Below are 13,091 nucleotides of genomic sequence, written 5' to 3' on the forward strand. Positions count from 1 at the left end.
GGGTGCAAGGGGGGGCTGCCTTCACCCCTGCCGGCCCCGCAGCGCCCCGGTCTCACCTCAGCCCGACCGGACGCGCCAGGGCCCGGGAACTCCCGGCTGGTCGGTTTCGGTTCCGCCCCTCCCAGGTTTCGGTTTCGTTTCTCTGCTGGGGCTGCCGCGGGGCGGGGAGGGGGGTGGGACTGGTCCGGCCCGGCGGCGAACCCCTGGGGCCAGAGGGGGCGCTCCGGAGTTCATGGGGGACCCCAAAACTCTGGGGACAGCGGGCCGGGCAGCTGGCTTCGGGCTTGCCCCCCCCCATTGCCACCCAACGGGGTTAAAGGGCACCCCCCCCAGCTCCTGGCGGGGCAGAGGCATGGGGCTCCCTGCTCCAGGAGCAACAGCAAAGCCCCCTCCCCATAGGAGCAGCGGGGGTCCCCTCTCTGCAGTGCTGGCAGTAGGACCCCCCAGTATTCACCTTGGGGGGGTGGGGTTCACTGGACTTTTCTCTGGCTAGGTGCAGAAGCCAGTGCTGAGCTGGGGTTGGCAGGGTCCCCCTGTGGGCTGGGGGTTAGCACCCCGTTGATATAAGGGGCCCTCTCAGAGCGATGGGCTCAGGCTGGCTGCAGACTCAGGCAGCAGGGCTCCAGTGGTTACACTCGGATCACGTATTTAAGCTTTTCTTGGCAAGCAGGCGGGCTAGAAACCAACGTTTTAAACTGATTGGTTTTCAATGAAAGCCCCGGGTCTGATGCCATCACCTGGCTCCTGGAGCGGGGCCCCAGGAATGGGCCCACAGCGCTTTCCCCTAAGAGCGCCCTGTGCAGAACCCATCACCCCAGCCCAGGAGCAGGGAGAGGGGTTTGCCCCGTGCTCCAAACTAGCAGCAAAGTTTGAGCTGCCTCTTCCCTGCTCTCTGAAGGCAGGTCAGGCGTGCGATGGCCACGAACACGGCTCCGGGGCTGCTCACTCTGAGCCCCGTGTCTCTGATCGGGCAGGATGTGGGAGGACAAATGACACCACAAAACTTTGGGGTTGGCAACATTTTATTAGAAAAATAGAAACCCTAAGGGAGCAGCAAATACCCCAGCTGGGGCTTAACCCCGCTCAGGGCAACCGTCGTCTGGGGCAATCTCCAGCCAAGAAACCCCAGGGGCTCTGGATGAATTGGCGCCTTCCTCCCTGTGCTCTTCACCCTCTGGATCTTCTTCACCATTTCCCCATCGTCTTCCAGTGCTGGGCAGGAGCCGAGATCCTTCCGCCAGGGCTGGGCTGGGCAGGAGCCGTCTCCCTGCGCGACCCAGGGGAAATGCCAAGCAAGCTAGTGACTTAGAATAGTTCCCGTGAGCGTTTTGGGGATGGGGGCAAGCTGGCTGCGTTATGCATTGCACCGTGTTCCCGTGGGGATTCTCCACTCTCCCGCTGCGTGGTCAGCCCTGAAACACAAATCCCAAGGGACAGAGAGAGTCCTGCGTTACCCACCACCGAACCACTGCACTGAGCTACCTAATAGCAGAGGGGAGAGAGAAAGGGGAGATGGGGAGTGAGGGTGGCTTTGTGTTTATGGCATGGAGCTGGTACTCTGCAGATTTAGGGTCAATGTCCTGGCTCTGCCCTGTGTTCCTGGGGTGATTCACTCGTCTCCTTGGGCCTCAGCCCCCCCCCCATCTGTAAAAGGGGGGGTAAGGATCCTTCCTTTGCCTGGCTTGGCTACTCCCAGTGTGGACTGGGCAGGCCTGTGTCTCCGTGCCTGGTACAGCTGAGTCCTGCAAGCCCTGCCGAGCTGGGGAGAGGCTTGGAATGGGACGGAGAGATACAGGGCCATGCTGCAGGGCAGGAGGAAGCTCTCATGCTGCAGAGGTAGTGGCTGAAGGCAGGAGCTGTCTCAGTTGGAGGGGACAGAATGGGGCCCTGCAGCCTAAGAGCGTGGGGGTGAGATAGCAGGAGGGTGGGGAATTGAACCGAGTCCACATCCAGGCTCCTCAGTACCTGTACAAACCTGCTTCTCTCACAGGAGTAGGACCCTGGTGAGGGACAGAGCCAGCAGGCTCAGGTAGCCGGCCACGACTGGGATCCGGAGGCTGCTCCCACCAGAGCTCTGATTCTTCTGGCTATGGGGCCGCTGCTGCTCCAGCTGCCGGATGGCAGCTTGCAGTTTATCACTGGGAGAACAAGGGAAAGGGAAGGAGATGGTAGCAGAGAGCTCTGCCCCCCCCCCCCCCCAGCGCAGCCCGATGGGGCAGGGACGGGCTGGTCTCACCTATGCTGCTGAGCCTCTTGGAGCTGCTGTCTGAGCTTGACTATTTCACCTGGAAGACGACAGACGGGACGCAGACACCAGTGCCAGTCAGATAAGGCAGCGTGCTTTTCCCCCAGCATGCGCCCCCCCCTTCGAGCGCATCCCTACATCCTAGGGGTCCCTCGACACCCCCAGCCCTCTGTCTGCCTCACTGGGGGCAGCTGCCTGCACTGTACCTCCTGCCTCTATTTCAGATGAGCCAGGCAGGCCCCTATGTCAATGGGGCTGAGGGTCAAAGGAAAGTTTTGGGTGCTGGAGGGGCTGGTCATCAGCACACTGATACGAACACAGGATCGGGCCCTGCCTATTCACCTCCCCCATCCCTTTATCAGCCAAGAAGATTTTGGCCTTCTGCAGTTGATGATAATGATAATTTACTGGATGGCGGCAGCGCCTGGGACCCCCAGCCATCGGCGAGGGCCCCACGGTGCTAGGTGCTGTAAAAACCCACGACAAAAAGATGCTCCCTGCCCCATGGAGGTAACAATCTCAGCAGAAGACAAGAGATAACAGGTGGATATAGACACACTGGAATGTACAAGGAAGGACAGCTCAGCGTCTGTGCCCTGACCAGTCCTTGGTCTCTCTGCTGGGGCTGCCGCTGGCTGCTGGCTCTTGTGGGCGTTTTTGGGCTGGAGACCTTTGTCCCCTTTGAACCAGGCTGAGCTTATCGTAACAGTCAACAAACAGCACCTAGGGCACCAGCGACCTAGGGGTGCAAGGCTCCATAGCTGATTACCAACCTCATGAGCCAACCAGTCCCCCATCCCCACAAAGAGTGGGGAAGTAAGACCCAGTTCAGGGCAGCAGAAAATCCCCCTCCTGGAGTGACCCGGCCTCCTGGCTCTGAGCAGGCTGGCCCAGGTCATATTGAATCTGGAGGGTTTGTCCTGATGCCGCCACTCCTGTAATGTTACAAGGCTGAGAGGACTTGGCCCAGCACACGGGGCTTCACACTTCCATGACCGTGGCCCCGGAAGCTCCATGCGTGCACCCCAGAAAGGCGTCCCCTGTCTTAGAGAGGATCTCTCCTAAGCCTCCCAAAGGGTTGGTGGCCATTAGCCAGGAGCTGCCCAGAGCAGCCGTCTTACCTTGTCCCCGTCCTTGCTCAGTGTCTCGGCCTCCCAGCTGGGTGATTTCATCCTTCAGGGCAGTGATGTTGTTTTGCAGGTCGTGCTGAGCGAGAAAACGAAAGAGAAGAATCAGCATCTCTGACAGTGACGCACACAGGAAAGCCCTTGCCCACTTGTGCGGTGCAGGCTGCAGCCACCTCTGGGGCGGAAGGTGGCAGCTCAGAAAAACACCACAGGGCAGCTTAATGACTGTGGACACCTACTCATTGCTGTTCCACGGGGAGCAGAGTGGAATTACTGGAGATGGATGAACAGCCTGAAAGCTGGCACCTCCAGCAATAACCGTAGCCTGGCCCCGGGGCACTGCTCTGCATGGATTCACAGGGAAGGGAGCCTCCTACTGCAGCACCAGGCCCATGGCCTTCAGGCCTCAGTGAACAGGCCTCTCAGGCTATTATCTGATAGGTGCCTTATTTTTTCCTAGTTCAAGGTTCCCCTTTCCCCAGCTCTGTCCCGGCTAACACCCAAATCAGCCTTTCATCCTCTCGTGGAGAACTGGACTCGAATCCAGTGGTGCTGGTATGTGGGGGTGCACGTGTCCTGGAGTCCCCCGGCAAGGCTCTGGAGCTGCTCCCTACGAAGCCAGGCAGGACTCTGGGGAAGTCTCCTCTCTGGGAGCAGCCTTACGGCTTCCACCTTCCTGGGTCTGACCTCGGAGCATTCAGCGTCCTCTGCCCCTCTGTGCGCTTCCCACAGCGAGTCCGCCCAGGCGGGGTCCTGGGGAAGCCAGGGGGTCCTGCACTCCAACTTTGAAAGTCAGACGTGACTCTTAGCCAGCCAGTAAAACAGAGGTTTATGAGACAACAGGAACATGGTCTAAAACAGAGCTTGTTCGTGCAGAGAACAGGACCCCTCAGCCGGGTCCATTTTGGGGGGCAGTGAGCCAGACAACCACATCTGCACTTCACTCCTCGTCCCCAGCCAGCCCCAACCGACTCCCCCTGCAGCCCCTCCTCCTCTGGGCTTTGTCCCTTTCCCGGGCCAGGAGCTCACCTGATTCCTTTGTTCTCCAACCCTTTAGCTCTCACCTTGTAAGGGGGAAGGGCCCAGGCCATCAGTTGCCAGGAGACAGTGTCAGCCATTTATGTACACTGGCCCTTTGCTCTGCACACAATGACACCCCCTGCCTTATCCTACCACCTAGAGACTTAAGAAATGCATAGGGGAAACTGAGGCACCCCTACAGTATTCAGAGGAAACATTAAGAACAGTCCCGCTTCATCACAGCATGTTAGACCAGACCCACTGGACCTGCAGGACCTCGGGTTCTCCTGTTCCAGATCTCCAGGACAGCATGGATCAATGATAGGAGATGACCAGATCTGATGCTCAGGAACAAACAGGAACGGAGGGTCAGGAACAGGCCATCGAACACGGACTGACTAGACCAGCCAGCTTTGCACTACTAAAGGGGCCCTCATCTTCACGTCTGTCTGTCCCGCTCAATCCTGTCTCTTCACTTCCTCTTGGTTTCCCTCCTTCCCCTGCTTCCCCCAGTTTCGTCCCAGACTCAGATTCTCTGTCTCTGGCAGGCTCCACGCTGCCTGCTGCTGTCCCCCCTGTGCCTCCAGCTGTCACTTCCCCACTCTCTGAGGGGAGAGACCACCTCCTCTCCACAGAACAGGACAGTGCATTCCCCAGGCCAGCCTGCACGCCGCAGCTCCCCAGACAGGGTTGAGTCCCTGCACCATGTTTACGCAGACATGTGCAGAGAAGGAAATTAATTTGAGCCGTAACAAAAAGCCACCAGGGACCGAGGGGACGCCCAGGGCTAGTGCATTCGCTTCTCACCCCTGCAAATCCTGCATTGGGGAGCACGTGAAATGAGCTGCGTGGGAGTCTTCCCAGCCCACCCCACAGAGCAACGGGACAAATCCCTTGCTGAGGGAAGCTCCAGGGTGGACCAAGGGGGCGATGCATGTGACGGTGTGGGGAGCCCAGAGCTGGAGCAGCACTGGGGGCTGTGGGGAGGGACCCTGGAGAAAGCTGCTTGTGCTGGGGGGTGGGTATTGACAAGCAACAAGGCAGATCATGGCAGCATTTGGAAGAGCAGCCTGGAATGGTCCCCTGGCTGAGAGCTGCCCGGGGCAGGGCCTGGCGCTGGTACCTTTGCACAGCCCCCAGCACTGCGCCACCCTGATCCTGGACAGGGCCTCCTGGGCGCTACCCTATGCCAATATTAAACAGCAACAACATGCGGAGCACCCACCGTCAGGCTCCTGCAGGAATCCCAGCGCCCACGCGTCTCCCAGAGGGTCTGATTGGCGCCAGCCAGCTCCCACCGCAGCGCCGTGACCTCTGCCCTCACCCCGTCCCGCTGCTTTTCCAGGGCCCCCTTGTCCTCCTCCAGGTTGGCGAGTTTCCCCATCAGAGCTGAGGTGTCATTCTTCAGCTGCTCCTGGCACTGTCTCAGCCGGGTCGGGGCTAAGGAGATAAAGACCACACAGGCAATCAGACCAGTTGTCACTAAGATGAGGGCAACTAACAGGAAAACACAGGACGATGTCTTCCCATGGTTCCCCATGCTTTTGTTCTCCAAAAACAGGGGGCGGGGGATGGTTCAGCAACTAGTGCTCATCCCAGTATATCGGGCTCCTTCTTCTCTGCAGCTGCAGCCACCCGATGTGAATCTTGCTGAGCTGACAGCCCGGCAGCCTCGCCCTGCCAAAATGAAGAGTTGCTTTTGCCCCCTAGTGTTTCTCGTTGTGCTCCTCATTAGCATATCGGACACGTTCCCCAGAGTTCCTGTTCTGGGGGCAGATGGACTTCCTCAGGAGATCATGTGGTTCGAGGGAGTCGGAGAGTCCTGGGCTGGGCTGGGTTTTGGCCGTAGACCCAGCGGTCTGCCCAGCTGTGATGTAACGGGGCTGGCTGGGAGAGGCTGGGAGCGCTGCAAAGGGCTGTCACGGCTGGTGGTGCTCTGGGCTGCCATGCAGGAGACCTGGATTTGAGTCTCTGTCCCTCACCTTCCCTGGGCTGCCAGCAGCTCTCTGCCAGGGGGCACACCCGGCTCCAAGTCCATTCCCATTGCTCTGCTCTGCCGTGCCAGAGCTCCTGCTGGGTAGTGCTCTGCCACGTAGGGGGCACGGGCCTGATCTCTGGACCCCCGCCACTGGCAGAACTGGGGAGTGCTGCTTCCAGGCTGGGTTGTGCCTTCTGTGCAGTGGAAGGCCCCTGGGCTGCTCGAACCCTGCAGGAGACCGGCTGGATCCCTGCCCGGAGTTGGCAGAGGCTGGAAACCCTGCAGCCCAGACAACCTTGGTGCTTGGCACTGGGTTCCATCCCCCTCGGCTGGAGGCCTGGCCGGTGCTTTGCCGGGCTGCGTAGGGGAGCTGCAGTCTGTGCCCCGTTCTGTCTCCTTAGCTGTTAGGGGCAGGGCAGGGGGCACCGAGAGGGGAGCTCTGCCGGGCCTGGGACGGGCCATGTGGGCCAGATGCCCTGAGGTGCTGGTGGGGCTCTGTGTGCTGAGCTCCCCCTGGAGAAAGGGGCTTTTACTTGGGCTGGAGGCAGAACAGGAGCTGCTGGGGCCTCTGGCACTGGGGGACCTGGGGCAGCGCCATGTCCTCCCCCTGCTGGGACCTGTGCCAACTCGAGCTGGTGCTGAATAGACCCCTGGAAGCAGCACCCTGGGGGGGTCTCTGGGTTAGAGGACCCCCCCCCCAGCTCTGGGGCTCCTGGGGGTTATTTTGAGCCATGTTTCATTCTATTTCCACCTCCCTGCATGATGATAAAATAATAACGGGCCATTGTCAATGGATAACGTGCTGCCCACCAGTCGCAACCTGAATTCATCATCCCACCCGCCCACCCAGGGTGGGAGCAGGTGAGCTTGTCCCTGTTTCACATGATGGGGCGGGGGGGATCTGGGGCACAGAGAGGCCATGGCTGCCAGGCAGAGCCATCTCCTGACCCTGGCTGGGGCAGCTCAGCAGGGCAGGGGGTGGAGCTGGGGGAGGAGAGTGGTCCCCACTAACCCAAGCACCCCAACTCCCCCTTGCCCCCCGAGTGGCTGCAGGGCCGTCGCTGCTTCCCTTCCACCAGCACCAGCACCCACTCACCGGTGTAATCCCCCCCACACACACGCGCGCGGCTGCTAGGTATCATTTCTCGGAAGAAGCTGCTACACAGGGCAGCGGGGGGGCGAAGGGGGGACCCTGAGTGAAGGGGGGGCAGGGCAGAAGGGCTGAGAAAGGGGCTAATTTACCTGCAGCTCACAACTTTGGGGCTTTTTCTTTTTTTGTTCAGAGAAAAATTTCTTTCTTTTTGTCTTTTTATATCCCTTCTCCCCAACACAATAAATAACCCAAGGTCATTCTTCCTCCCCTGCTGAGGCAGCTGCCAGCCTACTCCTTGGGCCCTTCTCCCCCACCCCCCAAAACCAGCCAGGCCCCTGCTCCAGCCTGTGGGGGGGGTTTGCTCGGATCCACGGGCAGGAGCTGGGCTCCACCTCGGGAGAGCGGGTGGGGAAGAAGCGCTGGGTCCAGACCCGCTAGAACTGCCTGGCCTGTGGCTGCTACGTGGCAGAGAACCCCACAGGCCAACCTGCCTGTTGGCTGTGCTGGCCTGGCAGGAGCTGGGGGCGGTCAGGGGTGTTTGGTGGATAATGGACTTTGCATTGATGATTATTATTATGTACAGCCCCTAGCACAGCAGGGTCCTGGCCCATTGCTGGGGTTCTTTCGATAGATACTGCCACAGGGCAGTTGCCCCTTTAAGGGGAGGGAGCTGATCCAGCCCCCTGTGACTATCGTTTACCCCTCCCCTGGTGGGGGGGGCAGGCATGGGAGCTGGACCTAAGGAGGGGTTAATGGGAGCATCCGGGCCCTATCAGACCCACTCTGCTGCATTTGGGGGAGGGGGGATGTCAGGCAGGGTGGGGATAGGAGGAGGAAGCTATGGGGTGCTGGAGCAGACAGTACACTAGGGGGACTGGGGGAAGTGAGACAGTCCCCGTAGCGGGCCCTGGGGAGAGACAGAGGGCTGGCACTGGCTGCGGGAGAGGGGTTCTGTCGTGGGTCTGAGAGAGGAGCAGAGGATGACAGTACAAGCTGGAACAGGCTCTGTCTTTAAACACTCTAGGGCAGCGATACTCAGACCAAGGCTCGGGACCCACCAGTGGCTCTTTCATGTGTCTCCGGTGGCTCCACCAGGTGATTTAATTATTAATCCCTCCATGTTCCTAACCAATCAGGCGGGTCTTACCATGTTCTTAACCAGTCTCCGGCTCAGGAAAGAGAGCCTTTGAAGGTAAGGCTCATCATCTGAAGTCTGGATAACACCTCAGTCGGGATAAGCGTGGCTGATTGTCATTGATAAAATACTAATTGCTACTCAGTCTTTTTGCTGTGGGAGAATCAGAGACATGAAATATTTCCCCATCGCACTGTTTAAATATGGACAGCGAGCGCTATAATAAATGAAACAATGAATTCCCACCACGGTGGCTCTTTAGGGAAATGATGTAGGCCAGGGGTGGCCAAACTGAGCTTGGGAAGGAGTCAGAATTTACCAACGTGCATTGCCAAAGAGCCCCAGGAAAACGTCAGCAGCCCCCGTCCGCTCCCCACCCCACCCCCAGCGCCTCCCGCCACCGGCAGCCCCGCTGATCAGCGCCTCCCCCCCGCACTTCTCGATCAGCTGTTTCGTGGTGTGCAGGAGGTTTGGGGGGCGGGGGAGGAGGAGCGAGGGCATGGCAGGTCCAGGAGAGGGGGCAGGAAGGGGTGCAGTGGGGGCAGGGGCTGGGGCAGAGCCAGGGGTTGAGCAGTGAGGACTCCCTCCCCCGGCACATTGGAAATTTGGCGCCTGTGGCTCCAGCCCCAGAGTCGGTGCCTAGACAAGGAGCCGCACGTTAACGTCTGAAGAGCCGCACGAGGGTCCGGAGCCGCAGGTTGGCCACCCCTGGGTGTAGGCCAACAGCCGAATGGGAAGAAATTGTCTCAAGTAAAATTGTTCTCCTTTTTGTTTATTTTGCCTTATACTCCATTTTGCTAGCTTTGAATTAGTAAATAGAAATTGTTCTGAGTTTATTCTTTGCTGATTGTGTTAACATTTGCTCTTAGAAGGATAGCCGTTTTAGGGCTGTAATTGCCTTATTTTACTGTTTGGTGTGAGTGAAGGATGTCTGGTAATGAACTGAGCCAGGACAACTGGGCCGGACAGTCAAGAAGGGAGTGGAGGAGTCGAGAGGCACCAACTTTATTATGAATCACCCGGATTGATGACCTCAGGCAAAGGCCTACACCCCAAGGACAAACTGAGGAGCTGAGCCAGAGGGACAGATAAGAAACAGCTGCAGATCCTCCCAGTAACAACTCAAAATAATGCTAAACAGAGCAACCTTGAATACCTCGTGACTGACAGCTCCACGGTGACACAGCAAGGTCCATAGACTTGTATGGGATCTTATCACTATAAAAGAAGGGTGTATGGCCATGGGACTTTGGGTTCGTTCTGCATCAGCCTCAGAGCTTTGAATGCGTTTGACAGAGCCCAGCTCCTCCTCCCTTGTGTGCAGTTTCAGCTGGTCACTGGAACTGACCGAGCAACAGTGAGGACTGGTAACTATAAGATCTGGCTGCAGAACCTTTTGGTGTGTGTGAATGAATGGAAGCATATGCCGATTGTAATGCTTAAGTTGTACTCTCAGTAAACGCGGCGTATTGCCTTATCCCATTTGCAAAGATTCCGTGTGCTTCTTATAAGCATAACACTGGCTCCTGAAGCCCTGAGGGCCGAGTATAACTGCACTAGTGGATCCCCTCCCCTCGGTGTCTTTCCTTTAGTTATGTTTTGAGGGAGTGCTGGGGTAGGCACTGGGGGGTTTCCCAGCCCTGCGAAATAGGAACAGAAGACCCAGCTGTGGTATGTTTTGTGTTCAAACCCTGATGCTGGATCTCCGGTACCCTGAAGGGAGGAGAGTGTGGCCAGGATGTAGCCAGGAGCTGAGTCACTAGAAGAACCAGACCACGGGGCTTGAATGGCCCTCGAAGGCCGTTCCTGCAATGCTAGGCAGTGAGACGCTCTTCTACCTAGAAGTCTATTAGCTAGAATAAGCTGTACATTTTTAACAGTGAGGATAATTAATAATTAACCATTGGAGCCATTTATCAGGAGTCGGGGTGGTTCTCTATCACTGGCCATTTTTAAATAAAGATTGGCTGATTTTCTAAAAGATCTTCTCTGGGAATAATTTGGGGGCAGTTCTCTTCCTTTTCCTCCCACAGCCCCACTTACCCCTCCCGCCTCCCTCCCATCTCTTTGGGAAAAAAGGGTCGGTAGCTGGGGTGCGGTTGTTAAGAAGATCAGACGGTACCAGGGGCAGCGGTCGGTTTTCCATCTCTTGATGTTGTCCAATCCAGACCAGCTGCCTTCCAGGAAGCTGTGTTAGTCAAACACGTTATTGGGCTCCATAGAGGGGAAGAGGGTGACATTTAATGTCGGGGCTATGCAAGGGATCAGACTACATGACCTAATGGTTCCTTCTGGCCTGAAACTCTATGAAACTGTGGTCTGTGCATTAAAGCACCAGGACCTGGGAGCTAGGACTCCTGGGTTCCATTGCCAGCTTTGCCTGCATGCCCTGGGGCATGTTCCTCTGTCTGCTGTGGTTTCCCCACCTGTAGAATGGGGCTAATGGTTCTGATTACCCAGGGTGTGCTGCAAGGTTCGGTTCACCCATGTTGGACGGGTGCTTTGAGATCACCAGTGGAAGGTGCTGGAGAAAGGCAATAAGTGTTTTGCTGATCCCTCAGTTGCAGGGGTAGCTCACCCCCTCAAAGTAATTACCTCAGGCTCTCAGTAAATGCAGGCCGGGATTGCTGCATTGGTCACTGTCTTGTTAGCTCCTGCCCATTCAGACCAATCGACTCAGGCTCTCTGCAGACTCAGGCAGTGTCCCTGCATTGGTTACCCTTGGGTCACCATGTGAGCTGTTCTTGGCATCCTTGAGGATTAGAAACTGACATATATATGAAAGTCCTGGGTCTGATGCCATCACCTGACTCCCGGAGCGAGGCCCTAGGCATGGGCCCACAGCGCTTTCCCCTAAGAGCGCCCTGTGCAGAACCCATCACCCCAGCCCAGGAGCAGGGAGAGGGGTTTGCCCCGTGCTCCAAACTAGAGGCAAAGTTTGAGCTGCCTCTTCCCTGCTCTCTGAAGGCAGGTCAGGCGTGCAATGGCCACGAACACGGCTCCGGGGCTGCTCACTCTGAGCCCCGTGTCTCTGATTGGGCAGGACGTGGGAGGACAAATGACACCACAAACCTTTGGGGTTGGCAAAATTGTATTAGAAAAACAGAAACCCTAAGGGAGCAGCAAATACCCCAGCTGGGGCTTGACTCCGCTCAGGGCAATTGTCGTCTGGGATAATCTGAGTCCAAGAAATCCCAGGGGCTCTGGCTCTGGGTGAAGTGGCTCCATCCTCCCTGTGCCCTTCATCTTCTTCACTGTTTCCCTATCGTCCTCCAGTGCTGGGCAGGAGCCAACGAGATCCTTCTGCCAGGGACCGGCTGGAGGGGGGCCTGTCTCCCTGCACGACCCGGGGAAGGGCCGAGGTCGTAGCAAGCTAGTGGCTTAGACCAGTTCTCCTGAGGGTGTCTTGGAGGGGAGCGAGCTGGCTGCGCTATTGCAGTGCACCGTGTGCCCCTGGGGATTCTCCACTCTCCCGCTGCACTGGGGCAGTGGGGACGGATGATGGAAATAAAGAGAGCGAGCGAGACAGTCCTGTGTCCCCATCCCCTGACCCACTGCGCTGAGCTAGAGAAGGGCAGAGGGAGGAAGAAAGGAGAGATGTAGGCAAGGGAGGACTGGAGAGGAAGCATGGCCTTAGAGTTATGTGCTGGTGCTCAGACTTGACTCCTCCACGTGCTGCTGGGGAGACTCACGAATGGCCTTGTGCTTCAGTTTCCCACCTATAAAAAGGAGATAATGATCTTTCTTTTTCCCCTGTGCTGCTATTTGGCCTGCGAGCTGTTCAGGGCAGGGGCTGTGTCTCTGGCCCGGCACAGGGGGGCCCTGACTTCAGCTGGGACCTGGCAGTGCTGCCGGGCTCTGGGAGGAGACTTGGAGTGAGGCGGAAGGTTCAGGGAAGCCGTGCTAGGCAGCGGGACCTCACAGGAGAAGGCTCTCTCACCTGCAGCGGGGAGAGCATGTGGAGTGGTCAGAGATGAGCAGGCACAGAGTGCGGTGGCTGGTGGAAGGCTGGAGCTGTCCTTGGTGGAGGTGACAGGACGAGACCGAGAGGCTGGGGGTCAGACAGCAGGAGGGGTCTCTGGACAAGCCTGTATCCAGGCTCCTTGATACCGGTACAAAGCTGCTCCTCTTAAAGGAGAGGGGTCCCAATGAGGGACAGAACCAGCGGAGCCAGGTAGAGAGAGACACTGTGACCCCTGAGGCTGTCCCCGCCGGAGTGCTGATTCCTCTGGCTTTGGAGCTCCAAGTTCAGCCAACGGATGTTAGCTTCAAGTTGATCTCTGGGGGAACAAGCAAAAGGGAAACGCGCTTTCGCTCAGAGCTCTGGCGGGAGGGTCCCACCCCAGCCCCATAGGGCTGGGACTGGCGGGTCCTACCTTTGCTGCTGGAATTCTTGCTGGGAATCCTGCAGCTGCCTCTGGGAATCCTGCAGCTGCTGGGACTGGCTGGAGAGCTGCTTTCTGAGCCTGCCGTTTTCATCTGGAAGAAGAGAA

The 13,091-nt window shown here is 57.9% G+C and overlaps 2 protein-coding genes across 3 annotated transcripts in view; both read right to left on the reverse strand.

Annotated features, from left to right (window-relative positions):
* Window positions 1-1,004: 1,004 nt before the first annotated feature.
* LOC125629402 (uncharacterized) lies at window positions 1,005-6,212 on the reverse strand. 2 transcript variants are annotated; one of them, XM_048834848.2, is made up of 5 exons: window positions 5,618-6,212; window positions 3,367-3,451; window positions 2,237-2,285; window positions 1,966-2,138; window positions 1,005-1,412 (listed from the first exon to the last, which is right to left on the reverse strand). In XM_048834848.2, the coding sequence occupies exons 1-4, from the start codon at window positions 5,930-5,932 to the stop codon at window positions 1,985-1,987; spliced, it is 603 nt and encodes a 200-aa protein (XP_048690805.2). In that variant the 5' UTR covers window positions 5,933-6,212; the 3' UTR covers window positions 1,005-1,412; window positions 1,966-1,984. The 2 variants fall into 2 exon arrangements, with proteins under 2 accessions (XP_048690805.2, XP_048690804.2); XM_048834847.2 differs by having other exon boundaries at window positions 1,976-2,138; window positions 5,618-6,211.
* A 5,459-nt stretch (window positions 6,213-11,671) lies between these two features.
* LOC142070131 (uncharacterized) overlaps window positions 11,672-13,091 on the reverse strand; it is a 34,413-nt gene continuing 32,993 nt past the window's right edge. The window contains exons 5-6 of the mRNA XM_075123350.1: window positions 12,975-13,077; window positions 11,672-12,878 (exon numbers count right to left, since the gene is read on the reverse strand). Coding sequence (XP_074979451.1) covers window positions 12,728-12,878; window positions 12,975-13,077 — 254 coding nt within the window. The 3' untranslated portion in view covers window positions 11,672-12,727. The remainder of the gene's footprint in view (window positions 12,879-12,974; window positions 13,078-13,091) is intronic.

Source organism: Caretta caretta, chromosome 25 (assembly GCF_965140235.1).
Source record: "Caretta caretta isolate rCarCar2 chromosome 25, rCarCar1.hap1, whole genome shotgun sequence".
NCBI lineage: Eukaryota > Metazoa > Chordata > Testudines > Cheloniidae > Caretta > Caretta caretta.

What these genes read in the sequence shown, in the direction of transcription:
- LOC125629402 (XM_048834848.2), bottom strand. Translation starts at nt 5,932, where the DNA reads ATGGGGAACCATGGGAAGACATCGTCCTGTGTTTTCCTGTTAGTTGCC. An exon ending in TGAGCAAGGACGGGGACAAG is followed by an intron (nt 2,286 to 3,366) that starts GTAAGACGGCTG and finishes GTCGTCTTCCAG; the next exon opens with GTGAAATAGTCAAGCTCAGA. An exon ending in CAAGAGGCTCAGCAGCATAG is followed by an intron (nt 2,139 to 2,236) that starts GTGAGACCAGCC and finishes TTGTTCTCCCAG; the next exon opens with TGATAAACTGCAAGCTGCCA.